Source organism: Erinaceus europaeus, chromosome 8 (assembly GCF_950295315.1).
Source record: "Erinaceus europaeus chromosome 8, mEriEur2.1, whole genome shotgun sequence".
Lineage (NCBI taxonomy): Eukaryota > Metazoa > Chordata > Mammalia > Eulipotyphla > Erinaceidae > Erinaceus > Erinaceus europaeus.
The window spans coordinates 36770542-36796816 of record NC_080169.1 but is presented as its reverse complement, the minus strand read 5'-3'; the positions used below and the strand labels follow the sequence as shown (position 1 = coordinate 36796816).

The 26275-nt window shown below is 37.2% G+C and overlaps 1 protein-coding gene across 4 annotated transcripts in view; it reads right to left on the bottom strand.

The window, feature by feature from the left end:
- CRPPA (CDP-L-ribitol pyrophosphorylase A) overlaps positions 1-26275 on the bottom strand; it is a 331394-nt gene that overhangs the window by 156335 nt on the left and 148784 nt on the right. For 3 of the 4 annotated variants that reach the window (XM_007531969.3, XM_060196146.1, XM_060196145.1), the window contains exon 6: positions 5407-5504. The exons of the other annotated variant lie outside the window; for it this stretch is intronic. In XM_007531969.3, the coding sequence (XP_007532031.1) occupies positions 5407-5504 (98 nt within the window). The remainder of the gene's footprint in view (positions 1-5406; positions 5505-26275) is intronic. 4 annotated transcript variants of the gene reach the window in all.

Below are 26275 nucleotides of genomic sequence, written 5' to 3'. Positions count from 1 at the left end.
ACCTGAGAATGAACTGCACTAAAGATGTCTTTCAGTCTTTGCAGTTCTGTTTGAAATTTTTCCTCCATGCTGTTTAACTGCTTAGTGAACTCTGCTTTGAGTTCTTCTTTCACACTTTGTAGCTTATTATCAAATTCCAAAGAAAAATGCTCTTTCAACTCTTGCTTATATTCTTGTTAAGATTTCTATAGTCTGTCTCTGATAGACTCTCTGTATCTGGAATTTCTTGGATTTCATCTAATTTACTTTTCTCTGTTTTATGTGACATGATATTTAACTTCCTGCCTCTGCTTTCACATGTATGGTTTTGGCTATGTGGACCAGTAGATGGTGCTGTTGTAGTCTTTGCTTTCCACTTACTTGAATCTGCAGATGTGGGTGGGTGGATGGGGGAAGGGGTGTTTTGGGCTACCTTATGGACTTGAGTTTTGTCTTTGTCATAAATTCAGACTGAAAAAATCCAAAAATGAACAGAACGCTGAGTCAGAGATTGAGAGGTTTTAAGCTCCAATTTCTTTTCTTCGAGGGAGAAAGATGGCACTGGTCAGTGCTGAGTGCCATGAACCCAGAGCTCTCATTTCAACTGACCATGTCTTCCAACCCACTCCTTATTCCCCAACCACGCACACTGGCACCCACCTGAGTCTGTGGATTTTTTTCAGCTGTAGATTATGTGTCCTATTTGGTCTCTTGTTGTGTTTAATAGTTGTATCAGGGAGAGCAAAAGTCTGATTGCAGCTACTTCATAAACCACACCTCCCAGGGAGGTCCAGAGAGTTGAATGCTTTATCTACTGCACCACCTCCCATGGAACATGATAAAATATATGTTTTTAAATAAGGTTTGCCATGAAAGCTCAAACTGATTAAGACCACCTATATCTAAACTGGTGTAGTTATCTTGAACTAACAGATACCCACTAAATCTTTGGACTTTTGTCTGGAAAAGAAACATAAAAACTGAATTATTTGAATTTTTCGTTTCAGACTACTGCCCATTCATTGTATTGAGATAGTGGACAAGCTCTGGATCTCTGACCTGGAAACTGACATCTGAAGTCCAGCTTATGTTGACTTGACATGAAAGATTCTATTTCTGGCTCTCACCTACCTGGACTATTACACTCATTTTTTCTCCTTCAATCACTTATTTGCTGTCATGAATTTAAAATAGTTAATGTGTGTGATAAGGTGTGGCTAATGTCTGACACTGTGATAAGACACCAGAGTATGTATTATTCTAAAGTGTCAATTGGAAATTATGTTCACAGCACTTTATTTTCTTTTTATTTTCTTTTTTCTTTTTTACTAAGGTTAGTCTTTAAAAAAATTTTTTTGAACTTTTTACTTATTTATTTATTGGCTAGAGACAGCCAGAGGAAAGGGGGCTAAAGAGAGGGTGAGAGACAGAGAGACATCTGCAGATCTGCTTCACCACTCGCAAAGCCCAGATCTTAAGACACCAAGTCACATCATAGTTACAGTGAAAATAAGTAAGGATAAAGAAAGTATCCTAAAGGCTGCAAGAGAAAAACAAAAAGTCACATACAGGGGAAAACCCATAAGACTATCAGCAGACTTCTCCATTCAAACTCTAAAATCCATAAGAGAATGGCAAGATATCTATCAAGCCCTGAATGAAATGGGGTTTCATCCAAGGATAATATATCCTGCTAGACTTTCAAACTAGATGGATGGATCAAAACCTTCTCAGACATACAATGGTTAAAGGAGGCAACAATCACCGAGCCTGCCCTGAAGAATTTCTAAAAGATATCTTATAAACAAGAACATCACTATAATGCCTGCAATATATCAGAGAAAATAAATTTTAAAATGTTGAATAATGGCACTACAATACATTAAATCCATAATATCAATAAATGCCAATGGCTTAAACTCACCCATAAAAAGGCACAGAGTGGGAGGATGGATCAGAAAACATAACCCAACCATATGCTGTTTGCAAGAATCCCATCTGACCCAACAAGATAAACACAGACTTAAAGTTAAAGGATGGAAAACTATCATACAGGCTATTGGACCACAAAAAAAAAAAAAGGGAGGACAGCCATTCTCATCTCTGACACAATAGATTTTAAATTAAATAAAGTAATAAAACAAATAAAATGTTAGAGAAAACCCTACAATTTGAAAACATTTGGTTGGCAAAATATTGGTTTGAAGCTAAAATGTTCCTAGACACAAATTAAAATTAAGAAGCATTTGATAAGAATATGTGAGAAACACCTAAAGCAGTACTAAGAGGAAAAATCATAGCCATACAGTCACACACCAGGAAGCATGAAAAAAAAATTAACAAACAAGTTGACTTCTCACCTGATGAACTTAGAAGATGGAGTACAAAAGAAACCCAAAGCTGCAGAAGGAACCAGGTTCACTTTATAAAATAGGAAGGGGTAAGGTTAGGGGAGACACAAATATATATATTTATATATAAAATTAAAAAGGGAGAGATCACAAAAGATACAGTAGAATAGTGTAAATAAAAAATACAAGACTTCTATGAATAACTATATGCAACCAAACTGGAGACAGGAAACTTTAGGTAAGTTCTTAAAAGCATACTTCCCAAAACTAAACCAAAAAAAAAATCTAAAAAATAACCCCCCCAAAAAAATGAAACAATAATCAAAAATCCCCAACAGCAAAAGCTCAGACCCAGAATGTATTACAAATAAATTCTACAAAAATTTTAAAGAATAGCTATGACCTATACCACAAGATCTTCCAGAATACCAAAGACACAAGAATACTTTGTAACACCTTCTGTAAAACGAACATCATCACCCTAATACAAAAACCAAGCAGACACACAACAACAACAAAACTATAGAGCAATATACACGATGAACACATATGGTAGATAGTCAGCAAAACTGAGACAACTGTATATATCAATAGATTAAGAAAATTGTGTACTCAGGCTCGTGTGCTAAGTATGAATAGATATGAGCCCTACAGGCTAACAATTCATAGTATTTATATACTTACTTCATATTTGGGAGCCATATTCCAGGTTTCTAGACCTATTCTCAACTCTGATACTATGTTCTCAGACAATACTCTTAGTCCACCTGTATGTTGGGTATCGGGCTTGGTAAAAATTACTAAAATTTCTTGGAACATAGATTGCTGGGGCTCACGTGGAGTGGCTCCAACCAGCCGGTAAGCCTCTGACCATCACCAGCTCTAGAAGCCACGTGAATTCAGAAAGAGGCGTCAGGGAACATTCTGGTATGAACATTCATTTATTTGGAGAAGAGTACAGGTCTTTATACTGAGTTAAACAAAGGGCATTTTTCACATATGTCAGAAATTACAGGTTTCTAAAAGGTCAGCTTGCCCCTATGGTAGGGGGCTGGTATGACAAGAATTGATGACATAAAGGTCAAGACAATTAGTCTCCATGATGCAGGCAAGTTAATAATCCAAAGGTATTTGAGAGAAGCATAGGGGTTAAACCAGTAAGGTGAGGTAGAGAAGAAGGAAAACAAAGCTTGACGTAAATCACAGATATCAAAGGACACAAGGAAATAGAATATGGGGTCTTACTGCCTGGTGTTGGCGAGATGTATGATAGAGTGTGTTCTCCTTTATGATCAAAAGGTGAAGTGGATGTGTGAACTTTGAGTGATCCCTAAAGCAGGCAACCATTTGGCCTGCTGCGAGCAGGGGAAACTAACTGTGAGAGGCTTGTAGGCTTTCTGTGAGCTTGAGAGACTAACAAGGAGAAACTGAGTCTGGTAGACCTTTCCCTCTTAGCTCATCTCTATACTGAGAGAGGCTAACAAGTAGGGTGTCTTCCCAGACCTCCATCCAGGGATAGGAGAGCTCCCCTAAGCTCTAACAAGCTTTCACATAGTCTCACAATAGATAAAATAGACTTCCTAGCTTCCTCCCACATGGAGGCACCTAGTTTCATTTGCCCTATTCTCACCTTTGTGTGGTTATTTATTGAACAATTTACTTTATATCATACTGCATTTCAGCCACCAAACTTGGTGCCATACTGACCTCCCTCAAAAGATGACATCACTAATGTGTCTTAGAACAACATTTTCCAGAACCCTACCCAACTAGTGAAAGCTGGAAACACACTGGGAATATGGATTGACATGCCAGTGCCCATGTCCAGTGCAGAAGCAATTACAGAAGCCAGACCTTCCACCTTCTTCACCCCATGATGATCCTAGGTCCATGCTCCCAGAGAGATAAAGAATAGGAAAACTTTCAAGGGATGGGATGCATAGTCCTGGTGGTGGTAATTTTGTACAATTGTACCCTCTTATCCTATGGTCTTGTCAATAGTTCCATTTTATAAATATATTTTAAGAAACTGTAAAAAAAAAAAAAAAAAAAAAAGAAAGACTATATTGTATCCATTCATCAGTTGATGGGCATTTGGATTATTTACACATTTGGCTATTATGAGCCATCTTATATACTGAGCAATTTGTGCACAGGTGTGTGGGGGCATTTATTACTTTGTGAATCTATTTGCCTAGGAGTTGTATTGCTATTTCATATAGTAACTATTTAACCTTTTGTGGAACTGACAAACTAGCTTGCAAAGTGGCAGTGCCCTTCTACAATGTATAAGAGTTCAAATTTCTTTACATTCTCACTAACATTTGTTACCTGCTTTTGATAATAGTCATCCTGAGTATTTGGTGATTAATAACTTGTCAACATTTTCATGTGCATATTGCCCAATTGTGTGTATGCATTTAAATGACCGGTCATTTTTCAAATAATGTTTTCATTTTAAGATTTATTAGCAGTTCATACATGTCAACATTTATAGGTTTCACCTCTTATATTTAGGTCAATTATTTTGAATTAATATTTGTATGTGACATGAAGCCGGAATCTGACTTCATTCTCTTGCAAGTGATTATTTTGTTGTCCAAGGACCTCTTACTGAAAAGACTGCTTCCCCATTAAATTGACTTCACATATTTGTTGCCAATCAAAAAAAAAAATTGTGTGTGGTCTAGGAGGTAGCACAGTGATAAAGCTTTGGACTCTCAAGCATGAGGTCCCAAGTTTGATCCCCAGCAGCACATGTGCCAGAGTGATGTCTGGTTCTTTCTCTCTTCTCCTATCTATCTCATAAATAAATAAAATATTTTTAAAAATGTGTGTGTATGTGTGTGTGTTGGGGGGGGGGGTGGGTGGGTGGGTGTATCAGTAGTTGAAAGTATTTCACTAAAGCAGAAAAAGAAAATTAAGTTTATAAAATCTTACACCTCAAATATATGTTATTTATAATAACTTTATCAGGTAAATGATGACAGGTATACAGTTTTATATCTTTCTGTTACAAGTATATTCTGTAAGAATCAGCAGCAAAGCTTATAAAGTTCTATCTCTGAATACTTACATTTACTTCATTTTTCAACATTTCTTCAAGAAGAACTCCTATGTGTTCTTCACGATCTTTTCTATCCATAACTATATAAATCTGTTTTGAAGTTCTTTCTGAAATTAAAAGAAAAGATATTTGAAACAAAATATGAAACAATGTCCTAATATGCTTAAATTAATGCTTACAAATCATTCATGAATAAGAAATAGGGAGATGTTGGCTTTGAGCCTAGTGGAAGAGACTTGAATATACATTAATTTATCTTTGACACTTTTTGCCACCAGAATCAATAAGTCCATGTATTTAATAATTTGTGGGTGGGTAATCAGGACATATGTAAACAATCAATATATAATTTTAGGATATAACCAAAAGGAAGAGGCAGTGTGCCTCATAAATTCAGAAAACTACGTATGTAAACAAAGAAAGTTAAAAGGATTGAGAAGACACCTCTATTCTGTATATAGCTCTTCTGTGCCTGCTTAGATTGCATTAAAATCACTACTTTGTTGCTACTATGACTAATGGGATCCATGTTTATTAAAATAAATAAAGGCATGGAAATACACAACAGATTTTATTCTCAGTCAAGTCTACTTTTTGTTTTGTTTTCGTTTGTTGTTATTTATTTATTACTTTTCTTAGTGACGGATCAGGGAGTTAGCACAGTGGTTTACACAAAAAACTTTAATACTCTCTGTTCTAAGCTCCCAGATTCATTCTCCAGCACCAACATAAATTAAAGATGATCAATGCTCTCATTAAAATGATAATGCAAGTAAAATCAATTCAATGGGAAAAAATATGATTTTGAAGTCTGCTGTAATCACAGGTGCACATGTGTACAGTTTCTATCTCCCCATTAATGGGTGCTAGCATACCACACCTTCTACTAACTTGTCATTCCTCTACCATAAAACTCTGGGTTATTAATGCCATTCTAATGCTCCTGATGGACTTTTTTTTTTTCTAATTTTCAATAAAGAGGTAGAGAAAGACAGGGAGAGAAGACACCAGAGCACCTATCATGCATGGTGCTGCCATGTGGTGCCAGGCCCTTGAGTAAACAGTGTACTTGGGCCCCAAATCCAGCAGATTTTTTGAAAAAAATGAAAATAAAAAAGGAATACAAATTTATAAATTATAAAGCTAAATTTTTATAAATCAAGCCCTAGTAATATTCAGAAAGTTTCACTTTCAAATGCTTCTCACACATACACACAAACCATAAAATTAAAGCATTTAATATGTAAGCACAAAGAAGTTCATAGATGAAACAATGTGATGGCATTACAACAATTAGATTACAACTTATACAGTGGCATAGAAACAACAAATTTTAAAAAACATTTGTATATTTTCCTTATCTAAATCATACCATGCAGAATTCTAAACTATATCAAGTATAAATCAATAATTTAAATGGACACTTTCCTCTCTCCCCAAAACAATGAACAAATAAAATAAAGTACTTCAAAATATATTTGCATTTATCTTATATCATACTGACTTTTTAAATAGAAATATATAAATAGGAATATTTATATGACCATGTAAATCCTAGAATAAATTTCCACAGACACATATGAATTTTAGACAGAAATACAACTTCTAAAATGTCTGTCTTCTTAAATGCACCAATTACAGACAAAGAAATTGAAACTGTTATTAAGAATCTCCCCAACAACAAAAGTCCCGGACCAGATGGCTTCACAAACAAATTCAACAAAACTTTCAGGAAATAGTTAGTACCCATACTTCTTAAGCTTTCCCATAAGATTGAAGAAACAGGAATACTCCCTTCCACCTTCTATGAAGCCAACATCGTCAGATAGGGACACAACAAAAAAAAGAAACCTACAGAAAAATATCTCTGATGAACATAGATGCCAAAACATTAAACAAGATCTTGGCCAACCAGATAACAACAGCACATCAAAAAGAGTGTTCATCACGACCAAGTGGGATTCATTCCACGAATGCAAGGCTGGTTCAACATCCGTAAGTCAATCAATGTCATTCACCACATCAATAAAAGCAAAGCCAAAAACCACATGATTATCTCAATAGATGCAGAGAAAGCCTTTGACAAAATCCAACACCCATTCATGCTCAAAACTCTACCAAAAAAATGGGAATAGATGGGAAATTCCTCAAGATAGTGGAATCCATATATAGCAAACCTACAGCCAACATCATACTCAATGGACAGAAGCTGAAAGCATTCCCCCTCAGACTGGGGACTAGACAGGGCTGTCCACTGTCACTGTTACTCTTCAACATAGTATTGGAAGTTCTTGCCATAGCAATCAGGCAAGAGAAAGAAATCAAAGGAATACAGATTGGAAGGGAAGAAGTCAAGCTCTCACTATTAGCAGATGATATGACAGTATACACAGAAAAACCTAAAGAATCCAGCAGAAAACTACTGGAAGTTATTAGGCAATAGAGCAAGGTATCAGGCTACAAAATCAATGTACAAAAATCAGTGGCATTTCTTTATGCAAACACTAAATCTGAAGGAGAAGACATCCAGAAATTACTCCCCTTTACTGTTTTAGCAAAATCAATCAAATAGCTAGGAATAAAGTTGACCAAAGAAGTGAAAGACTTGTATACTGCTGAAAACTATGAACTGCTACTCAAGGAAATAGAACTGACACCAAGAAATGGAAAGACATCCTATGCTCATGGATTGGAAGAATAAATATCATCAAAATGAATATTCTCCCCAGAACCATATACAAATTTAACGCAATACCCATCAAAGTTCCACCAAGCTTCTTTAAGAGAATAGAAGAAACACTACAATCATTTATGTGGAACCTGAAAACACCTAGAATTGCCAAAACCATCTTGAGGGAAAGAAACAGAAATGAAGGCATCACACTCCCAGACCTTAAACTATATTATAAAGCCATCATCATCAAAACAGCATGGTACTGGAACAAAAATAGGTACACAGACCAGTGAAACAGAATTGAAAGCCCAGAAATAAACCCCCATACCTATGGACATCTAATCTTTGATAAGGGGGCCCAAAGTATTAAATGGAAGAAGGAGGCTCTCTTCAATAAATGGTGCTGGGAAAACTGGGTTGTAACATGCAGAAGAATGAAATTGAACCACTTTATCTCACCAGAAACAAAAATCAACTCCAAATGGATTAAAAACCTGGATGTCAGACCAGAAACAATCAAATACTTAGAGGAAAACATTGGTAAAACACTTTCCAAACTACACCTCAAGGACATCTTTGATGAATCAAACCCAATTGCAAGGAAGACTAAAGCAAAAACAAACCAATGGGACTACAACAAATTGAAAAGCTTCTGCACATCCAAAGAAACTATTAAAAAAACAAAGAGACCACTCACAGAATGGGTGAAGATCTTCAAACACCATACATCAGACAAGAAACTAATTACCAAAATATATAAGCGCTCAGCAAACTTAGCACCAAAAAAGCAAATGACCCCATTCAAAAATGGGCAGAGGATATGAACAAAACATTCACCTCAGAGGAGATCCAAAAGGCTAACAAACATATGAAAAACTGCTCTAGGTCACTGATTGTCAGAGAAATGCAAATTAAGACAACATTGAGATACCACCTCACTCCTGTAAGAACGGCATACATCAAACAGGACAGCAGCAACAAATGCTGGAGACATTTGTTGTGGGGACAGAGGAACCGTTTTACATTGCTGGTGGGAATGTAAATTGGTCCAGCCTCTGTGGAGAGCAGTCTGGAAAACTCTCACAAGGCTAGACATGGACCTTCCATATGATCCAGTAATTCCTCTCCTGGGCTTATACCCCAAGGACTCCATAACACCCAACCAAAAAGAGGTTGTACTCCTATGTTCATAGCAGCACAATTCATAATAGCTAAAATCTGGAAGCAAACCAGGTGCCCAACAACAGATGACTGGCTGAGAAAGCTGTGGTATATATACACAATGGAATACTATGCAGCTATCAAGAACAATAAACCCACCTTCTCTGACCCATCTTGGACAGAGCTAGAAGGAATTATGTTAAGTGAACTAAGTCAGAAAGATAAAGATGAGCATGGGATGATCCCACTCATCAACTGAAGTTGAGTAAGAAGATCTGAAGGGGAAACTAAAAGCAGGACCTGACCAAATTGTAAGTAGGGCACCAAAGTAAAAACCCTGTGATGAGGGGTAGACATGCAGCTTCCTGGGCCAGTGGGGGGTGGGAGTGGGTGGGAGGGATGGGTCACAGTCTTTTGGTGGTGGGAATGGTGTTTATGTACACTCCTAGTAAAACGTAGTCATATAAATCACTAGTTAATTAATATGAGAGGGGGAAAATTAATTGTATGTCTTGAAGTTTTTTAAAACACAAAATGAATCTTTTTAATATATAGTCTGTGTAATTGATATGCAGCCTCTCTCAAAAGCCTAGAACAAGTAGATCAGAAGCATCCAATAGCACAGCTATATACAAGATACTGGGTACTGTACAGCAAACCCTAACAAAAGGACTTTTCAAAGTTAACCCAATTACCAAATACTGTGATGATAACATTAACTATCCATTGTCTTTTGGAACCCTAAGACAGCAGGAACCTCACATATCCACTATAGAGCCTCTACTTCCCCCAGTCCTGGAACCCTTGGATAGGGCCCACTTTCCCGTATGCCTCTCCCAATCCATATCAAATAATATTGCATCTGCCGATCACAACCTAATCAATGCAATGATGGCCACCTCAACATGCTTCACTTCAGACTGTGTCCAGAGACTGCACATGTGGAATGACAACCCTTCAGCTTCATTACTCGGGTGAGACCTTTCCTTTCATAGTATACTCTAATTCAATCTCAGGTGGCTCACTTTCTAACAAAGTCCCAAAACCTAGATATAGACCAGTTTCTGTGAGAGAGAGCATATGTTCACATGTGTCCATAAACTAGTGCAAGTTATATGCCTGGAAGCAGAAGTACACTAGAGTTTGTAGTGAGTACCCTACTAACACTTCCTCTCCACTATTCCAATCTTTGGGCCCATGATTGCTCAACAATTTGTTTGGCTTTGTATGTTGACTCTCTTTTCAGCCACCAGGTTCCAGATGCCATCAGGATGCCGGCCAGGCTTCCCTGGACTGAAGACCCCACCAATGTGTCCTGGAGCTCCACTTCCCCAGAGACCCACCCTACTAGGGAAAAAGAGAGGCAGACTGGGAGTATGGACCGACCAGTCAACGCCCATGTTCACCGGGGAAGCAACTACAGAAGCCAGACCTTCCACCTTCTGCAACCCTCAACAACCCTGGGTCCATGCTCCCAGAGGGATAGAGAATGGGAAAACTATCAGGGGAGGGGATGGGATATGGAGATTGGGTGGTGGGAATTGTGTGGAGTTGTACCCCTCCTACCCTATGGTTTTGTTAATTTATCCTTTCTTAAATAAAAAATAAATTTAAAAAATTAAAAAGTATGTCTTCTAATAACAAATAAGGCATAGTCTCCTATTCAAAGACATTTTCTTTCATGTGCCTTAATATTTTATAGTTTCAACTGCAGTTTCCATTGTTAGGTCCATACCTGAATAACTATTTATGCTGTTGTAAACTGGTATCTTATTTTTACTTGCAAGAGCAAATTTTATATGCAAAAGCACATTTCATTTTATATATTTCTTATATTTATTCAGTAATCGTGTTAAACTTATTTATAGGTTTTTTTGTTGTTTTTTTGTTTTACCAGAGCACTGACTAGCTCTGGTTTGTAGTGGTTTGGGGAATTTAACCTAGGACCTTGGAGCCTCATACATTAGAGTCTCTTTGCACAACCATTATGCTATCTATCCCTGCCTTAAGCACTAAACTTGACTAACTGTTTTACATATACAAACATGGCTAATATTTTTATGGGTACCTAAGTCATCTATCTAACACAATTACTCACAATATATCTTTTAATACTGATAGGAAAAATATGCACTCCTATGTGAGTAGTTGCATTGCTCATAATAAGCAAGGAACAGAATCAACCTAAATGTCCACTTACAGAAAATTAGATAAAGACAATATATCCCATGAAACACTACTCTGCAATTTAAAAGAATCATACTGGGTCCCTCAGGATAAAATGGATGGAAGTGAAGATTATTGTGCTTAATGAGGTAAGAAATGAAAAACAAAAATTGGATGGTTTTGTGTATACATCCAATGAAGACACATAAACTTGCCTAAAAGAAAGAAGAGGAAAGCAACCATCTCTAAGATTTTGTGAAAACTATGGTAGTTATTGTTGGGGACTTGAGGGCATAAAGTCTTGGTGGTGGGTAATTTTATAATCCAGTAAATCACTATTATATCACTAAATTTTTTAAATGGTAAAATAAATTGTTCTTTTTCCATTTACAATACTAATTACTTAAACCTTCCATATTTTTCAAGATAACCTTAATTCCTGGGTCCAAAATGGCATGCCCCAAGATACATCATAGTAACACTCTCCATTAACTGAGGACAAGGAAAAAAAATATTGCAAGCTACTAGGGAAAAGAAGAAAGTCACTTACTGAATGGAAATAATGATAAATCAAGAGGGAATGAGGAGATAGAGAAGAAGAGAGACCGAGAGACACTGCAGCATTGCTTTACTGCTCCTGAAGCTTTCCACTTGTAGCTGGGGGAAACTGTAACATGTATAGTCTATTGGGTGTTCCACCACCTTGCCCCTTCCAAGGTTTTATCAATATTTAAAAATCCCCAAAGAAAAATCAGTTGATTCTCTTGTATATTTGCTTTTTGGGTGATGGATTTCTGTGACCTCTTTCAAAATTTTTAGCTTTTTTAAAAATAAGAAAATTGCTCATTATCACTGATTACATTTTCCATATTGTATAAACTCATTTTAAGTATTTTATGCATTTACTTATTTATTTATTGTATAAAGGCAAAAAAAATCAAGAAGGGAGAGGGACCTAGAGATGGAGCAAGAAAAGAGACACCTGCAACAAGGCTCACCATTTCTGAAGCAAGCTTTCCCCTGTAGGGAGGAAACCAGGGGCTTGAAATCGAGTCTTTACACATTGCAACATGCTTACTCTACCAAGTGTACCACCAGATGGCCCACATAAACTCTTCTAAAGTACAGTTCCTGTGGAATAATTCTGCAATTTTCTCTCATCTCCCTTCTGTGACAGTGAGAGACTGATGAAATAGGTTATTATGATTATTATTATTATTTGTTTATTTATATAGAGAGTGAGTTTCACATGAGGAAGAGAATGGAAAAGAAAGGGACAGAATAGATAACATAATCATTATGCAAAGAGTCTCTCAAGCTTGAGGCTCCAAAGTCCCAGATTCAGTCCCCTGCACCACAAACCAGAGGTGATCAGTGTTCTGGTAAAAGAAAAAGGGAGGAGGGAGTCTGGCAGTAACACATCAGGTTGCACACGTGGCACAAAGCACAAGGACCAGGGTAAGGATCCGGGTTCGAGCCCCCTGGCTCCCCCACCTGCAAGGGAGTCACTTCATAGGCAGTGAAGAAGGTCTGCAGGTGTCTATCTTTCTCTTCCACTCTCTGTCTTCCTCTCCACTCTCCATTTCTCTGTCCTATCCAACAATGACATCAATAACAACAACAATAACTACAATAACAATAAAAAATAAGGGCAACCAAAGAGAAAATAAATAAATTTAAAAAAAGAAAAAAGAAAGAGGGAGGGAGGGAGAAGAGGGAGAGCAAAAGAGAGAGAGAGGAATGAAATAGAAGCCAGAAGAATGCTCTGATGCATGAGGCACCAGGGATCAAAGGGAGTCCAGTGCATATAATTTCTGCACTGTATCAGTTAGGTTACTGTGCCACATTTGAAAAACATTTATGGAGAATAGTGAATTTAATGAAAACGAAACATTAAGGTACTAATTTGCCTTTGATATTCCTAGTGTTAAATAAAAAAAAAAAAAAATCCACCCAATCTTATTTTAATGGTGCACTAGAGCTTACAATTTAGTAATCTCTTTACCAATATCACAAAAGCAACAAAAGAAAATACAATATTAATTTAATAACTACATGTATAAAGCATTCCACAGCCACGGCTCCCCCTTGCAGGGGAGTCACTTCACAGGCGGTGAAGCAGGTCTGCAGGTGTCTTTCTTTCTCTCCTCCTCTCTGTCTTCCCCTCCTCTCTCCATTTCTCTCTGTCCTATCCAACAATGACGACAACAACAATAATAATAACTACAACAATAAAAAAACAACAAGGGAAACAAAAGGGAATAAATAAAATAAAATAAATTTTAAAAAAAGCATTCCACAGACATGCAGTTGTTATAATTTAATAAGTTTCATATCTAAAAATATGCTAAAAATAGCAATATTGATTACCTTGGCATTATTTCACATTATGAAATGAGGAAAAACTAAAGATCAATTTCTATGTAAAGCCAGATTTTCTAGACATTAGATATTCAAAAATATATCTTAAAGAAAGTCAGTAAGACATAAGAACAATAAAATATAACAAGTACTATTTTATGAGGATTAAATGAGTTAGTAAATGTGAAGCTGTTGAGTGCTGGTGTAAGTATATCACTAAAAAAATTTTGAGGGAAGTCAGGCTGTAGCGCAGCGGGTTAAGCGCAGGTGGCGCAAAGCACAAGGACCAGCATAAGGATCCCGGTTCGAACCCCGGCTCCCCACCTGCAGGGGAGTTGCTTCACAGGCGGTGAAGCAGGTCTGCAGGTGTCTATCTTTCTCTCCCCCTCTCTGTCTTCCCCTCCTCTCTCCATTTCTCTCTGTCCTATCCAACAACGAAGACAATAACAATAATAACTAAACAATAAAACAACAAGGGCAACAAAAGGGAATAAATAAATAAAATAAAAAATATTTTTAAAAAATTTTTTTGAAAGAATCATTGTTGCTGTTATGGTTCTATAGATTCATTTAGAATATGTGCATTGACTTCTATGTCTATTCAAAATATAAACCATTTTTAACTGTAAACAGTCCCTGGTGGTCTTAAAGCTTCAGAGTTTTGGTAAAGATGATTTTTGTCATATTAAGCTACTGTCTAGGTTTCAAAAGATTTTACCAAATATACTGTGATTAAATTTAATAGAAAACTATACCTCTCAAGACCTAAATGTTGTCAGTGAAATATCTTAAAAAATAAAATGAATATTTTTTTAAATCACTTTATTGAGGAGTTAACAGTATACAGTATAGTTGTTGACAAATTAGTATAATTCATCACCTCCTTGTTATGCATTCAAATGAATACTTTCTAGTTATGATCATTTATATTTTAGTTTACTAGATAAAAGCTCAAGTTACTTATGTGGATTCTATTAATTCCACAACAATGCATTGACAATCTCAAGTGAGAATATTAATATATTTATGATCATCATCACAACAAAAAAATATATATGACTTCAGCAGTGACTAGTTGAGAAGTCATAATGGGGAAAGAAAAGAACATAGCTATGGAAATAAGGCTTAAAGAAATTGAATCTCCTCTACTCCAGTTATTCTATTATTCCTCAATTTAAAGAGTCAATATATTTAAATTTCATTTTTCATGAAATACTACAGTATTTCTTACCATAGTATGGTAAATCCTGATTATTTCCCAAAGCAAAATCTTTTTAAATGGAGACTTGTGACACATGAGACACTTTGATATTTAAACAAGTACGGTAAATACCTCCACACCCCCAAAAAAAAATTTATACATTTATTCTGCCCTAACCTCTTCATTTCTATAGAGCTGCAATGTATATGGTAGATCAATGTGATTTAACAGAAGAAAAGCAAACTGTAACATGACTTGAAGTCTACTAGTTAGTACTGAATGCACTCATTTAAAAAGCCCAATCTTCAGTCAGAACCTAATCCCCACAAGTGAACTTTAAAAGGTAAAAGTATGTGCATGTTTGCAAATAATTATAATTCCATAAAAAAAAATATGTGGGGCAGGGGAGATAGCATAATGGTTATGCAAGGGAAAAAAAAACTCATGCTCTGAGGTTTCAGGTTCAATCTCCTGCACTACCATAAACTATCTGAGTGACAATAACAAAAGGAGGAGAAAGTAGAGGAGTAAACAGACAAATAATAATAATAATAATAAATAAATGTGTACCTGATTTTACATTCTTGGCTATAAGGATTTACCTTATCTGTACTGATTTATGAGTCCAGACAGCTGATCAAACATTCTGGGTGATTTTAATTAATTATTTTTTTCTGGGTGATTTCTTTTTAATTTTTTAAATTTTTGTTTTTTTTTTTTACTTATAAAAAGGAAACATTGACAAAACCATAGGATGAGAGGAGTACACAACTCCAGACAATTCCCACCACCAGAACTCCCTATCCCATCCCCTCCCCTGATAGCTTTCCTATTCTTTAACACTCTGGGAGTATGGACCCAAGGTCATTGTGGGATGCGGAAGGTGGAAGGTCTGGCTTCTGCAATTGTTTCCCCAGTGAACATGGGCATTGACAGGCCGATCCATACTCCCAGCCTGTCTCTCTCTTTCCCGAGTAGGGTGAGGCTCTGGGGAAGTGGAGCTCCAGGACACATTGGTGGGGTCCTCTGTCCAGGGAAATCTGGTCAGTATCATGCTAGCATCTGGAACCTGGTGGCTGAAAAGAGAGTTAACATACAAAGTCAAACAAATTGTTGAATAATCATGGACCTAAAGGCTGGAATAGTGCAGATGAAGAGTTGGGGGGGGTCCTCCATTTTGTAGATAGCTAGTAGGCATATTATAGTTATATTCCAAAGGGCCTGTGGCTGTACTAGTTTTTTGGGTTTTGTTGTTGTTGTTTTGTTGTTTTTGTTTTTTCCCTGAGCCTGAAATCTGATATGCCAGTGGATCCAAGTTATTTTCTGGGGAGATAATATCATGGCTGGAAACAGACCAGAAAGCTGGATCATGGAAGAGAGTAGCTCCCAAATATGGGCAAGGAGTATAAATATTGTTGACTGTAAACCCCATCTATTTGATCTGATCTGGGGCCCATATTCAGCGTAGGAGCCTATGTGACTTTTGCATCCCTGAAGATCTGAGCTCACATTCTGTGGTCATGAGTAGGTACATTCCAAGCTGCCCCAATATCAGGACCCATCTTCCTCAAGTGTAGCATAGAGTATGTTGTTCATCCTCCCTTTGGAGGATGGGGAACATTCTCTACTGTTGTTGATCCAAGGGACAGTTTTAGATGAGATTAACCGCTAAAATGATAGATTAAACAGAATGTTCTCTTTATTGTGGAAGAGCCTAAGTCAATCAGTTAAAGTTTAGTTAGAACTAAAAGTCAACCTACTTTTTATCACTTATAAATCCTTTGAGATTAATCTAAATTATTTTTCATATCTCTTCAAAGTTTCAATCCATCCTATAAAATATATTGTTTTTCATTGGACTGTTGCATGATTAAAGCATATTTTTACTACATCTATGCTTGACCTATCTAAACAATTATATCAGAAGTGGGTTCTTAAAAGCATTCATTGAAAATTTCACACATCATCTTTATTTATCTGTAGTTTTAAAAAAGAGAATTATGGGGAGTTGGGCGGTAGCAGCGGGTTAAGTGCACATGGCACAAAGGACCGGAGTAAGGATCCTGGTTCAAGCCCCTGGCTCCCCACCTGCAGGGGAGTCGGTTCACAGGCGGTGAAGCAGGTCTGCAGGTGTCTTTCTCTCCCCTTCCTCTCTCCATTTCTGTCGGTCCTATCCAACAATGACATCAACAACAAAAACAATAATAACTACAACAACAATAATAACTACAACAACAACAAAAAAAACAAGAGCAACAAAAAGGAGAAAATAAATATAAATAAATATAAAAAAAAGAGAGAGAGAATTATGGGGGCCAGGCAGTAGTGCAGCGGGTTAAATGCATGTTGTGAAGCACAAGGACTAGCCTTAAGGATTCCTTCAAGCCCCCGACTCCCCACCTGCCGTTGGTCGCCTCACAAATGGTGAAGCAGGTCTGTAAGTGTCGATATTTCTCTCCCCCTCTCTATTTTCCCCTTCTCTCTCTATTTCTCTCTGTCCTATCCAGCAACAACGACAGCAATAACAACAACAACAATAATAATAATAAGGACAACAAATAGGAAAAAAAAAGCCTCCATGAACAGTGGATTCCTAGTACAGACATTGAGCCCCAGAGATAACCCTGGAAGCAAAAAGAGAGACAGAAAGAGAATTATACGAGTTCATTTACCTATTGTGCATTTCTTTATTGTCAATGTTAGAATTTTTACTTATTCATAATATTTGAAGTGTTTTAATAACTCTTCACTACTTTTAAAAGTATTGTCTGGAGTGCATGAGTGTGTGCATGTGCATGTACGTGTGTGTATGTGCATGCGCTCATACATGTGTTGTCATCTCTGGGGCTTCACTGTCCTGGGTTTTTTCATATAGAAAGAGAGATACAAAGAGGGGGAGACAGCATAATAGTTCTGCAAAAATATTTTCCTACCTGAAGCTCTGAGGTCCCATGTTCAATCCCCAGAACCACCATAAATCTGTGATGAGCAGTACTCAGTCTTTTTCTCTGTATCTCTCTCATTAAAATAAATAATATTTTAATGAGACTGACAGGCTGAGAGAAAAAGACCGCAGGACAGCTCACTGCCCAAATGAGCTATTTTGCTGATAGGGGGTGGGGGGAGAGAGACAGAGAGAGAGAGTTAGTTTTAACAACAGCCAACTGCAGAAGTGTCTACAAATTCCAGATAGGATGTGTATTGATATGGAGGGAAAACTCTGGATGGCCTGCTACAATGGAGGCAGAGTGATTCCTCTGGATCCTGAGACAGGAAAAAGGCTCCAAATGGTGAAGTTACCCACTGAAAAAACATCAGACTGCTTTAGAGAGAAGGATTATTAGGAAACGTATGTGAACAGTGCTCAGGATGGAAAGGCCTCTGACAGCCTAATGAAGCAGCCTGATTCTGGTGGTATTTTCAAGATAACTGGCCTGGGAGTCAAAAGGATTCCTCCCTGCCCCTATGCAGGATGAGTGAGGGGTCTTCTTCTGTACTGGAGGAACTTCTGGAAGCAACTTGAAATTCTGGATTTGACAGTTTAATGTAATTGCCAAGAAATGAAGCAAAGATATTTATAGCAGAGTTAGCTTTTTATCTACATTTTTTAGTAGAGCATTTTGAACAATGAGTGGCAGATGGTTTGATTACACACTTTTGCAAAATAATGGAAATCATTCTTTAGTCATCAATCAGTGTCTTGAGTCTTTGCAAACTGCTGATGGAAGAAGTCTAGGGGAGGAAGCAAAGATGCTTACTGGTCTCCATCTCAGACTTACTATACCTAAAACTTAAAAAGTAATAAACCAGGGCTGGCAAAATAGCTTGATCACTTGGACAATGAGCTGCTTTGTCATGTGTGCAACCCATAGCCTGACCACCACTACATTGAAGGAAGCTGTGGTGTCCCCCTCCCCTCTCTCTGTCACTATCTATAATGATCATAAAAGAAAAATGAAGATTTATCTTAAAGTAAAAATAAATCATAGCTGGTAAAAAAATAAAGTAGTTTTAAATAAAACTAACAGAGAGCCAACACTTTATCAGTACTTGTGGGACTATGTGAAAGTTTGGTAGAGCTTAGGGGAGCTCTCCCATCCCTGGATGGAGGTCTGGAAAGACACCCCACTTGTTAGCCTCTCTCCTTATAGAGATGAGCCAAGAGGGAAAGGTCTCCCAGACTCAGTTTCTCCTTGTTAGTCTCTCAAGCTCACAGAAAGCCTACAAGCCTCTCACACTTAGTCCCCCCTACTAGCAGGCTAAATGGTTGCCTGCTTTAGGGATCACTCAAAGTTCACACATCCACTTCATCTTTTGATCAGAAAGGAGAACACACTCTATAATACACCCCGGCCAATACCAGGCAATGAGACCCCCATATTCTATTTCCTTGTGTCCTTTGATATCTGTGATTTACATGAAGTTTTGTTTTTCTTCTTCTCTACCTCATCTTACTGGTTTAACCCCTATGCTTCTCTCAAATACCTTTTGAGATAATTAACTTGCCTGCATCATGGAGACTAATCGTTTTGATCTTTATGTATCTCATCAATTCTTGGCATACCAGCCCCCTACCATAGAGGCAAGCTGACCTTTAAGAAACCTGTAATTTCTGACATATGTGAAAAAAATGTCCTTTGTTTAACTCAATAATGGCCTGTACCCTTCTCCAAATAAACGAATATTCATCCAGAATATTCCCCGATGCCTCTTTCTAATTCATATAGCCTCTAGAGCTGGTGAGGGAGGGTCGGAGGCTTACCTCCCAGTTGGAGCCACTCCACGTGAGCTCCAGCAAATACTCAATATAATTGAGTTTCATTATAAAAGTTCTCAAAATAGATTTCTGTCTTACATATGGAGAAACGCTTCACTTATAATTAGATAAATTTAAAGCAAAACTACACTGAAATTCCATCTCACAGCTGTGAGAATGGCTTACAAAAAGAAAACAGGAAATGATAAGTATTAGAAAGGTTGTGGAGAAAAATGGACAATTATACTGCTGGTAGAAATGCAATACCAAGGGAGGGAGAGAGAACAAAAATGGAAGTACCATACTCCCTGGCTTCAAAGTATATTACATGTCTGTGATAATCAAAACTGCTAGGCAATGGTAGAAAAACAGACCAATAGTTCAATAGAATAGAACTGCACAGAAGAAATGCTTCCAAAACAAAAAGATATCCTACTAGGTAGATCTTTGCACACCATACATCAAAGGACTAATAATCAAAATATGTAAAGAAATCAAAATGCTCAATGATAACAGCAACAATAACAAACTTATTTTTTTAAAAAAGGGAGGGGGACAGAGTCAAGAAGACTTCATGAAAACAGCACCTAGGTTGACTCTCCTCAAAATACCACTTTGAATCCTGGATATTCTAAGTGGAAGCAGGATTTCTAGGCCAGTAGGAGAGAAGCTACAGAGGAAGGACAAAAAAACAAAAAATCAGGGTGGAAAATTATAACCCACTTTGAATTGGGAAAACAGTGCTGAAAAGGAAAAAGGCAAGCTGAGCACCACCAAGTTGCCGATGCTGTCATGAGGACATCCTGCCTTCCCTGGGTGGATATCCTCACCACTGTGTTCTAGAACCTCACCTCTCCAGAGCCCTACCCTACTAGAGAAAGACAGAAACAGGCTGGAAGTATGGATCTGCCTGCCAATGTCTGTGTTCAGTAGAGAAGCAATTACAGAGGCCAGATCTTCCACCTTCTGCACCCCTTAAAGAATTTTGGTCTATACTCCCAGAGAGGGATAAAGAATAGGGAGGCTTCCAGTGGAGGGGATTGGACACTGAACTCTAGTGGTGGCAACTGTATGGAATTGTACCCATGCTATCTTGTTAACCATTATTAAGTCACAAAAAACAAAGCTATGTGATACAGTGATTTGGACTGTGAGTTCTACAACCTGGTTGTGTTGGTTTCTTGTCAAAAGTTTATGACTGAAACTTCTTTTAAAAGATCATCATTTTTCCTGCTGATTTTATAAATATGCATTATTAATTAATATATGTTCAATTTACTGATCTGATTGGCATATGTAGACAAGTATTCAACCTTGCTATGCCTCACTTTCCTCAATGTAAAATATTGTGATGATTAAATGTTACAATGTGTAAAAAATATATGAAGAGGGGATATGAACAGAATCTTCACCAGAGAAGATTTCCAGATGGCCAGCACACTTATGAAAAAATGTTTAGTGGTTATCAGAAAAAATAAAAATAAAGACAAAAAAAAGGGATACCTCTTTATACCTGTTAGAATGTTATACATCGGGAGTAGGGCTGTAGCGCAGCGGGTTAAGCGCAAGTGGCTCAAAGCACAAGGACCGGCATAAGGATTCCGGTTCAAACCCCGGCTCCCCACCTGCAGGGGAGTCGCTTCAGGTGTCTATCTTTCTCTCCTCCTCTCTGTCTTCCCCTCCTCTCTCCATTTCTCTCTGTCCTATCCAACGACAACAACAATAATAACTACAACAATAAAACAACAAGGGCAACAAAAGGGAATAAAGAAAATAAATATTTAAAAAAAATGTTATACATCAGAAAGGATAATAACTGCAAGTGCTGGCAAGGATGTGGAGAAAAGAAAACTTTGTTTTGCCACCAGTGTTATTTACATGACTTGTACATGATGCATGTCTCCACTGTTTCTAGAAGCCACATTTTTATAGAGGGCAAGGGATAGAAATAAAGAGGAAAAGAGAAAAAGAGAGAGAGACAGAGAGACAGATGGTGAGAGGAGAAAGGGAAAGAGAAGGAGGAGGAGGAGGAGGGGAATGAATGATACCAGTAGCACAGTAGCACTACTCCACCACTTGTGAAGTTTCCTAGCAGGTGGGAACCAAGGTCTTGAACATTGGTCCTTGAAAATGGTAGCATGTATGTTCTACCAGGAGAGCCATTACCCAGTACCTAATGTAACACTTTTACACTGTGGGAATGTAAAAATATTTCAGTCCCTGTGGAAAACACTTGTAGAATCCTCAGAATATTAGAAATAGACCTGCTCTATGATTTGGAAATTCCTTTCCTAGAGATTTATTGAAAACAAGCAGAAAAAAAATCACTTATCCAAGTAATTTATGTACACCTATATTCACCTATGTTTCACTTATTTCACTTATCCAAATAATTTATGTACACCTATGTTAATTTCAAGTTTGGGTTATCTGTAATAACCCAAACTTGAAATTAACCCAGATACCCAATGAGAGATAAGTAGTTATGAAAGTTACACCACATAAACAATTGAATGCTACTCAGCTAGCTGTAAGAAATGATAAAATCCTCTCCTCTGCTACATTGCAGATGGAATTTGAAGGAATTATGGCAAATAAGCCACAAGAAATTTTAACTAGAGGGAAAATGGTAAAATTTGAACTAGGTGTAGTCTATAAGAGAAAAACCAAGAAATCAGGAGAAGGAGGGAGGAAGGAATAGAGGACACTGGGGACCACATGTACAATGGTAAAGGAGGATTTAAGTTGGTAGTGGGAGAAGTGTCCATATGACAACAACTGTCTTATAAGTCATTATTTCCATAATAAAACAATTTTGAGGTCAAATATCTTATATTCCTTAAAAATTGGATCTCTAAGTACACATACAATTTGTATGATTTATTCAAATACTAGAAAGTATATTCGGGACCTTTTATATTTACTTCAACAAACAGTAACCTGAAAATTCTAGTATGCTTAAGTCCTCTTCAATATATGATACAGTAAATGAGGATAGCAAACTAGTCATATGTGTCTGTCACTTAATCATCACTAGTAATTTGTGAATTCTCTGAGTAGAATTCTTATTTTATAGGAAATTTTTAGTGGAGGAGAGATAAACCTAAATACACTATTACAAACAATAAAACAAAATATCCATGTCAGCCTTCAATTTTCTTACAAAGATCTAAAACCATGAAATATTTCTATCGGGTCATCATTGTTCACTAAATTAAACTCTTCAATCAAAATGTTAGTATTGGGGGGTTCCCAGAAGATGGTGGACTGAGAAGCTGCTAGTGGCTTGAGCTCCGACCACATCGACTGGAAATGGTAGGATTTTCTGCCTTTAGTAGGCAGTCAATAAAAGGTCCTAGCAGTGACACCAAGGAGGTGACTATAACTTAATTTGGGTTTAAAAAATTGAGTAAAAAGAAAGGGAAAAAATTTTTTTTAAATTATTATGCCCAAAGTGCATTAAATTATTATGCCCAAAGTGCATTTTAAATTATTATGCCCAAAGTGATTAAACTGCTTCAATACTTGCTTCAGTTGCTACTGTAATTCCTGAGGTTGGTGAGTGCATTGTCATAAAGGTATTTAGTACAGTGTTGCTTGTGCTCAAAACACAACAACTGAGGAACAATAAGCATAAAAAAAAGAAACACATAAATCAAAAAAATGGGTAGATCAAAAACAAATAAAACTGCTACTCCAATGAATGAAGACAAGAGCCCAGAAGAAACTACAAATCAGCCAGAAGTAACCATAGATAAGAAAAGTATGCAAGCAATAATAAACTTATTAACCACAGAAATGAAAACAACATTGGAGGAAAGGAATGGCAGTATTAGGGAAACAACAGTTGAGACCCCCAAGGAAAATACTGATTATCTTGAGGCAATTAGAGAACTGAAAGCTGAAATAGCTGTAATGAAGAAAGAAGCTGAGGGAAGGGAAAGCAGATGAACAGAAGCAGAAAACAGAATTATTCAGACAGAGGATGAGTTAGAGAAAACGAAGAAAGAGGTGAAAGAGCTTAAAAAGAGATTGAGAGACACTGAAAACAACAACAGAGACATATGGGATGATCTCAAAAGAAGCAAGATTCGTATAATTGGCCTGCCAGAGGAAGAAAGAGAGGAAGAGGAAGGAAACATTCTAGAGGAAATCATAGAAGACAACTTCCCAGACCTGAACAACAGAAAGGATATCAAGATTCAAGAGGCCTAGAGAGTTCCAAACAGAATCAACCCAGACCTGAAGACACCAAGACACATCATAGTCACAATGAGAAGAACTAAGGATAAAGAAAGGATCCTAAAGGCTGCAAGAGAGAAACACATACAAGGGAAAACCCATAAGACTATTAGCAGACTTCTCCACTCAAACTCTAAAAGCCAGAAGGGAATGGCAAGATATCTATTAAGCCTTGAATGAAAAAGGGTTTCAACCAAGGATAATATATCCTGCTATACTTTCATTCAAACTAGATGGAGGGATCAAAACCTTCTTAGACAAACAACAGTTAAAGGAGGCAACCATCACCAAACCGGCCCTGAAAGAGGTTCTAAAAGACCTCTTATAAACAAGAACATCAGTATAATACTGGCAATATATCAGAGCAAACAAATTTTTTTTTTGAACAATGGCACTACAATACATTAAATCCATAATATCAATAAATGTCAACGACTTAAACTCACCCATCAAAAGACACAGAGTAGGGGGATGGATCAGAAAACATAACGCAACCATATTCTGCTTGCAAGAATCCCATCTGTCACAACAATATAAACACAGACTTAAAGTGAAAGGAAGGAAAACTATCATACAAGCTAATGGACCACAAAAGAAGGGCAGGAACAGCCATTCTCATCTCAGACACAATAGATTTTAAATTAAATAAAGTAATAAAAGATAGACAAGGACATTACATAATGATTAGAGGATCAATCAGCCAAGAAGTCTTAACAATTATTAACATCTATTCACCCAATGAGGTACCACCTAAATATGTCAAGCACTTACTGAAAGAATTTCAAAAATACATCAATAGTAATACAATAATAGTGGGAGACTTCAATACACCACTCCCACATTTAGATAGATCAACAAAGCAGAGATTCAACAAAGATACAAGAGAATTGAATGAAGAAATTGACAGACTAGACCTCTTGGACATTTTCAAAGTCCTTCACCCCAAAAAACTGGAATACACCTTCTTTTCAAATCCACATAACAAATACCCAAGGATAGACCACATGTTAGGCCACAAAGACAGCATCAATAAATTCAAGGGCATTGAAATCATCCTAAGTATCTTCTCAGACCACAGTGGAGTAAAACTAACATTTAACAACAAACAGAGAATTATTAAAAGTCAAAGAATTTGGAAACTAAACAACATACTCCTTAAGAACCACTGGGTCAGAGACTCACTCAAGCAGGAAATTCAAATGTTCCTGGAAACAAATGAAAATGAAGACACAACTTATCAAAATATTTGGGACACAGATAAAGCAGTACTGAGAGGGAAACTTATAGCCATACAATCACATATTAATCACCAAGAAAAAGCTCAAATGAACGACCTTACTGCACACCTCAAGAACTTAGAGGAAGAGGAACAAAGGAACCCTAAAGCAACCAGAAGGACAGAAATCACTAAAATTAGAGCAGAAATAAACAACATCAAAAATAAAAGAACCATACAAAAGATCAATGAAGCCAAATGTTAGTTCTTTGAAAGATTAAACAAAATTGACAAACCTCTAGCCAGACTCACCAAACAAAAAAAAAAGAGAGAAGACTCAAATTAATAGAATTGTAAACGATGGAGGAGATATCACAACTGACACCACAGAAATCCAGAATGCCATTCCTGTAAGAATGGCATACATCAAACAGGACAGCAGCAACAAATGCTGGAGAGGCTGTGAGGACAGGGGAACCCTTTTGCATTGCTGGTGGGAATGTACATTGGTCCAGCCTCTGTGGAGAGTAGTCTGGAAAACTCTCACAAGGCTAGACATGGACCTTCCGTATGATCCAGCAATTCCTCTCCTGGGCTTATCCCCCAAGGACTCCATAACACCCAACCAAAAAGAGGTGTGTACTCCTATGTTCATAGTAGCATAATTCATAATAGCTAAAACCTGGAAGCAAACCAGGTGCCCAACAACAGAGTGGCTGAGAAATCTGTGGTATATATACATAATAGAATACTATGCAGCTATCAAGAACAATAAACCCATCTTCTCTGACCCATCTTGGACAGAGCTAGAAGGAATTATGTTAAGTGAGCTAAGTCAGAAAGATAAATATGAGTATGGGATGATCCCACTCAACAACAGAAGTTCAATAAGAAGATCTAAAAAGGAAACTAAAAGCAGGACCTGACCAAATTGTAAGTAGGGCACAAAGTAAAAACTGTGTGGTGAGGGGTAGACATGCAGCTTCCTGGGCTAGTGGGTGATGGGCGTGGGTGGGAGGGATGGGTCACAGTCTTTTGGAGGTGGTAGTGGTGTTTATGTGCACTCCTAGTAAAATGTAGTCATATAAATTACTAGTTAAT